The sequence below is a fragment of the Lepisosteus platostomus genome, chromosome 4 (assembly GCF_059453375.1).
Source record: "Lepisosteus platostomus isolate fLepPlt1 chromosome 4, fLepPlt1.hap1, whole genome shotgun sequence".
In the NCBI taxonomy this organism is placed as follows: Eukaryota; Metazoa; Chordata; class Actinopteri; order Semionotiformes; family Lepisosteidae; genus Lepisosteus; species Lepisosteus platostomus.
This window is the reverse complement of record NC_142614.1, coordinates 66,862,448-66,868,726: the sequence shown is the minus strand read 5'-3', so window position 1 is coordinate 66,868,726 and position 6,279 is coordinate 66,862,448. Positions and strand designations below refer to the sequence as shown.

At 35.8% G+C, this 6,279-nt stretch overlaps 1 protein-coding gene across 3 annotated transcripts in view; it reads right to left on the bottom strand.

Moving 5' to 3' along the window:
- The window catches only part of rab27b (RAB27B, member RAS oncogene family), a 63,531-nt gene that overhangs the window by 5,488 nt on the left and 51,764 nt on the right, over positions 1-6,279 (bottom strand). For all 3 annotated transcript variants that reach the window (XM_088630350.1, XM_088630351.1, XM_088630349.1), the window contains exons 3-5: positions 3,547-3,632; positions 2,094-2,197; positions 203-326 (exon numbers count right to left, since the gene is read on the bottom strand). In XM_088630350.1, the coding sequence (XP_088486476.1) occupies positions 203-326; positions 2,094-2,197; positions 3,547-3,632 (314 nt within the window). The remainder of the gene's footprint in view (positions 1-202; positions 327-2,093; positions 2,198-3,546; positions 3,633-6,279) is intronic.

Here is a 6,279-nt window from a genome sequence, read left to right as displayed (position 1 = left end):
AAAATCTGCATGTTTGTGCAAAATACCTACATTAAAAGAATGTCTGGAGTGTGTTTTCATTAAATAAAAACCTTATGATATCAGCAGGAAGAAGAAGAAGTTGAAAATGTGTCTAAAGATTACAATCTTCAAGGTCTAACAAAATGTACAGACAGCTGATTTAATGTTGTGATACATTTACTTTGCATTTAATCGTACTTACCCATATTTTTCAGCGAGCTCTTTTGCTTGCTTCTCCTGCACCTCTCTCTGATCAGATAAGTCAGATTTGTTACCAACTAATACTATATCTGGGTTTTCACAATATGCATTGGCCTGGAGCTGGCCTGAAAAAACAACAACAAATGAAATACACCATTAAAGTGTTCCTTTTAAGTGACTGATTCGATTGCAAAATGAATTAGTGCAGATTGTGCAATTCATGTGATTCACAAATATAATATGTAACCTACCACAAACAAAAAAGAAAAACCTGAACTATTTACAGTTTACAGTACAGTTCTTACTTGGAGATCAGTAAGTAGTGCAGCTGTTCAGCTGACTTCAAGAAAAAGTGTGGTCAGGAGCTCAAAAGAGGCTTTTATTTTGGTTCATGAAGTTACAGTGTTTTGAGTTCCCTGCACTGTGAAAATAAAGGCACTGAGGTGTCTTGTTTTTAAGCTGTGTATTGGTACTCGTGTTAACCTGGATCCACGTATTTTAAACGATCCTGTTACAACACTACCATAGGTCTGGCATAATGTATTTAAAATGTTTTTAAAAAGCTATGTAAAGTCATGAATTTCATTATTACTCTCAATTACAAGATTGCATGGAAAAACCCTTCCAAAAAACATGGCATGGCAACACAAGGGGAACAATTACCATTACTAATAGGATCTCCTCTCCAAGAAAATCAGAAGAGTTAGAAATGAGAGGTGGTCAATCAGTAATCCATTGGCTATGTGAGGATTACCGAACACTGAGCTGACAGGAGCATGGTTGCACAGTGTTGTGCTGAATTTTTTTTTTTTTGTTTGCTTGCTTGATTCAAATTTTCACAACAGCCAACCCAATATTTGAGTAGTGAGTGCTATTAAATAATGTTTCCATTCAATGTCTTAATGTATTTCCCCTTTTCAAGGCTAGTAGATTATGTTTTTGCATCACTCAGTGGTGACCAATACAAGGTCTGAGATCCACTGGTATATTGAATAAGAAATCTGAACAAAGTCTGACATATAGTAGAAATGGTAGCTTTTATTTATACAGAAGTTGACTACATATAAAATGTGACTTGGAATTAAAGTACTTTTAAAAATGAAATAAACTGCATCATTATGAGGCGCAAGACAAGGAGTTGTGATGGATTCAAAGATGTCAAACTTGTACAGTAGTTCACCATCAGTAAACGGTGGGGGAAAAAGTAATACATAAATATAGAATTAAAAGAATTTCTCTTTATAGCACAACCATATTTTGGGAATTGGTACCACTGCATTCTTTTGTTTTGGCAAAATTCCATATTTCAATGTGCAGGAACGTAAAACGTGTTTACACCAAAGGCCTGGAGTTTCAGATACTGTAGGTGAGCTGCTACTTTCTTAGATGTTACTCTATTTCAATATGTGTTTTCTAATGTCTCATTTTAAATATTTCATGCTGTTGAATAAGAAACAAACTCATTAAAATGTATTTTTGTACCATGGGATTTGCAGATTTTTCAAATGTTCCCCTTTCCTGCAATTGATTTCAAAGACAAAACTTCTAAATTCTTTAATGATCAGGGCTGAAGCTGGTAGGGTTGTAGTAATGGCTGCAGCCACTGAGGAAAATGTAATAATATTTTTTTATAGTTTAGTTGTTATTAAGAGATTTTCCTTGCTGACATGAGATAAACATAATGACTTGAGACAAATTCAAATACAATGAAACAATACTTGTGCACCTTCAGAAAAGTCATCTTTTTATTACATCTATTTTACTGTGTTGGACATTATGATTTCCAATAATTTGTCCACAACCCACCAGGGAATGCAAGCCTTTTGAAATTCACCAGTATGAATCAAAGTACTTGATGTAACTAGTACAACTGTAACACATGAAGAACTTACTCATCCAGTTCCTGACATTCAAGAAGCTCTGCTGGCTGGTGAGATCAAACATTAATAAAAACCCCATGGCATCTCTGAAAAAGGCTGTGGTGAGGCTCCTGAATCTGAAAAAACAGCAAAAGCAGTTGCTATTTTCACAGTCCCTGAGTCAGAACAGCCTTAAGTTTTCCAAAACCAGATCCCGGTTGCCTCAGTGAAGGTTTTAGAATTGGAAGATCATGTTTGGGAATAACTGACTCCTGTTATGAAAGGTTTACTTTTTGAACACTGAAAGAAGCATGGATTAGTTATAGACGGAGAACTAAATCAAAATATACAGAAGACAGAGATATATATAATCATGTTGAACATTTTATTTTTATGCTCATGGAATATTCATGTTTTGACTACCTGGTTGTCATCAGGCTTAAAGATCACTACAAGTATAAACAAACCTTACCCATGGATTGAAGGCTGGATACTTTGTAAAGGGATGAGGGGCACAGAGGTTTCATTGGAAACATTTGCAGACTGCATCACATACCTACTTTATACTACTACTATAACTATAATATATCTAAAAATACTGATACCTTCACAGTTCTAGAAGTAGATATATATGTTCTATATCACAGTAGGTCTGTATCTACAGCAATTAATAACTGTACAGAAAAACATCCATTTGTGATTTGTTTAGAAATCAGACTCTGTCCTAAATGCTGTCAGTCTCAAGATGTTAAAGCTGACAGGATTTGACTGCATTTTTGCAAGAAAAAGTGTTACAGAGTGTCTCATAGTGTATAAATAGCGCAAGTACTATTTTCAGATGGAAATCTGTGATGAAATTAAATATAGATTTGTAAAACTAAAGACAACAAAAAATCAAATATAGGTACAATGCATCTCCAGCTCTTGGGGCCCATTACAGGCAGAAGCTGAGGCATATTTATGGAACTGTAAGGAAAGATAAACATGACTTGGAACAGTTGACATTGCTCTGTTTGTTTGTGAAAGGTAAAAGTTTCAACAAGATGATTTGATTTGTCATTGATAAACAGGTTTGTTTAGTGGGAGACTAAAGAGAAATTATGGGTTTATAACTCATAAGGCACCAGTGCCCCCTCACACTGCCACATTCTACCCATGTTTAACACTAACCATGTGCTCACCCAGTATTAGACAGGTCATCTTAGCACTTCCACAGTGCACTTTGAACAAGCAGGTTCAAAGGTCACAGAGGCAAGCATACAATGGACAGACACAAATGAACCAAAAATCTTGTCGTCTTTACAACCTGTTATTAACATGATGCAGATTAACATTGAAGTCGAGTTTGAGTTAAACCTTTCCTAAACAGCTGAATCTTGATCTATTTTACTATTTCTGCATCTCATGTCTGACAAGCATACTAAATTAACCCGTTAGACTGTCACTTGTATTTAATCAAAATACAAAGATCCATTGAGATGCATACCTTTCTTGTCCCGCTGTGTCCCAGAGCTGAAGGTGAACTTTAAAGGTTTTCCCAGTCGTGCCATTTGGTCCTGAAGTACTGTACACCTGTGAAAAGCCGACACCTGTATTCAAAAACTGGAAAAACTAACAGTTCTTATACCAACATTTGCTAGAAAGTCCCGATTAGAAGGGGTGGCAATACACACGCTGCATGAGCAGCCTGATAGCTTAACAACAGTATAAAATCAATATTGGTGATATACTGGCAATATAATGACAACATTATCAGAATAAATCTGATCTGAGATTTCATAAATACCCAGTTGCGGTCTTTCTTACCATTCTTATTAAAGTCTCATAAGGAAGGAGTGAGGAAATTAAAATATTATTTCTATTATTTATTGGGTTACACTTATAACCAAAGTGACCAACGTCGTGGTCAAAACAGCACAGCAGCGCCTATTCTATCTCTGCAGGCTAAAGACGTTCGGCATGCCATCACATATCCAGGCCAGCTTCTACAGGTGCACTATTGAGAGCATCCTGATTGGCTGCATCACTGCCTCATATGGGAGCTACTCCGCCCGGGATTGCAAAGTACTGCAAAGGGTGGTGAAGTCAGCGCAGCTCATTACTGGCTGTGAGCTACCAAACATTCAGGATATCTACTCAGCTAGATGTCTTAAGAAGGCCACGTCTATTCTCAAGAACCCCATTCATCCAAGTCAAACTGTTCTCTCTCCTACTGTCCAGTAAACGGTATCGAAGCATTCAGTTAAAGACCAACAGATAATGGAACAGCTTCTACCTCCAGGCAATAAGACTGCTAAACAGCCATGCTGCAGTCACCTTCAGCAACCACTCTAATGGTCAGGCTACATACAGTTTTCCACTGTATATTGCACTATTTGGACATAATGTATTCCATACACCCTGGATATGTAGTAGTTCTATATATATTGAGTTTTTTTAATTCAATTTTTATTGCACTATTATTATGCAACTTTATTCTGTAACTTTTAATTTTCTGATTTTTATTTTTATTTTCCCCTGGTGAGCTCGCAGAAAAGACACTTCATTGCCAGCAATTACTGCTGCAAGCTGTACTGTTGTGTATTTGATAAATAAACTAAATAAACTTTGATTGATTATATTTGTACCCATTTACACTCCTGGGCACCTTACTGAATAAAAAAGAAAAATACCTTGCCTGAGGGTACAAAAGCAGTTTCCTCCTGGTATGTGAACAAATTACCGTCCAGTTACCAGAGCCAAGAGCTCGCAGCACTAGTCCACATACACACGACACTTTGTACCCTTCTTACTGTAATCTGAAGATAAGAATACTTCAGGAGTAAAGTATGAATACATGCATGAGGACCTTCATATGAATTATTTCGTAGTTACAATCTCAATTAAGGATCAAAAACTTTATGGCACCCCCTTTAATTTAGGTTGAAAATCATATTTTACCAACGGTGTATTCTTTTTAAGAATAAATCGAATGCAATGAGCAAACTTAGGTAAAGATTTTATCCAAAAAAACATTGAATACATTAAACCTGTAGGAACCTGTATGGCCCCTGGCTTCCTGTACTATAAGATGAAATACACTATATTAGCTTCTGAAAGAAGCCATGTGGAAAGCATACTAACACTATTTAACACTATACCGTGGTTCTGCATATTATAAGAAAACTATTAAACTGTACATTACGCTTTGACAGTTGTCATACAGTATGTGAAATAAAAGCATTAAGTATAAAATGTAAAGGATCACTAATCTGTTCCTAAAACATTAAGAAAAGGGAGCTAAAACCTGTATTAACTTACAGTATTAACACACATCCTCACTAGGGGGTAAAGCACAGCAACAGCTATACAGACTGTTACTCTGCATTTCCATTTCAGGTATGACAATGACCCAGTCACAATATTGACTGCATTCAACAGACCTAGAGAAATATAAACTCAGATCAAGGTTATACGTAGGCCAAGTTTAGCCTTATGCAAATTAATTTTGAGTGGGGAGATGTGTCACCACAGGAGCTGCAAATGAACAATTAAAGGTTAATTCCACTATAAAAAGTAAAAAAAAGTAATAAAAATGTTATGGTTGTGAAACCTTCTTTGACACATGCTGACATTTTGAAAAAGTTAACAAAATGAAGATGACTCCACTCTGGAAATGCTTTTATTTTTAAAAATATCTTGCTTTGGTGAATTCACCCCTGATCATACAGTGAAATCTATTCTTTGCGGGACAGCTGCATTCTCAGCTTGACATAATTGTCAGAGGAGCATTATTCAATAGCTTCAGGATTCTACATATAGGTACTGTACTTACAGCAAAAATCTAAAAATCAATCTCTTAGCTATGACAACATATTTTACATAATGGTCTGTAACAGTTCACTTTTAATATTATTTTGTTTTTTTAATGTAATTGCCATTACTAAAAATTCTTTAAATAAGCACAGAGCAGTAATACAGAACCTGCTTGAATTTAATAAGAAGAAGATGGAGGAGTTAGATGGTAAAAGATGTCAACTGATAACTTTAAACAATTGTGCCCTATGACAAACATGATCAGACTAGACCTTGCTATCAATTCTCATAAGAAGCAGCATTCCACCATGATACGAGATAAAATTCATAAGGGTGGCTTGATGGCATCTGAGGAAAGACTAAAGGTAATCTGATGTTGTAGAAAGAGTTCAACTGCAGGTCCTTCTAACAACTTGGCTTTTAT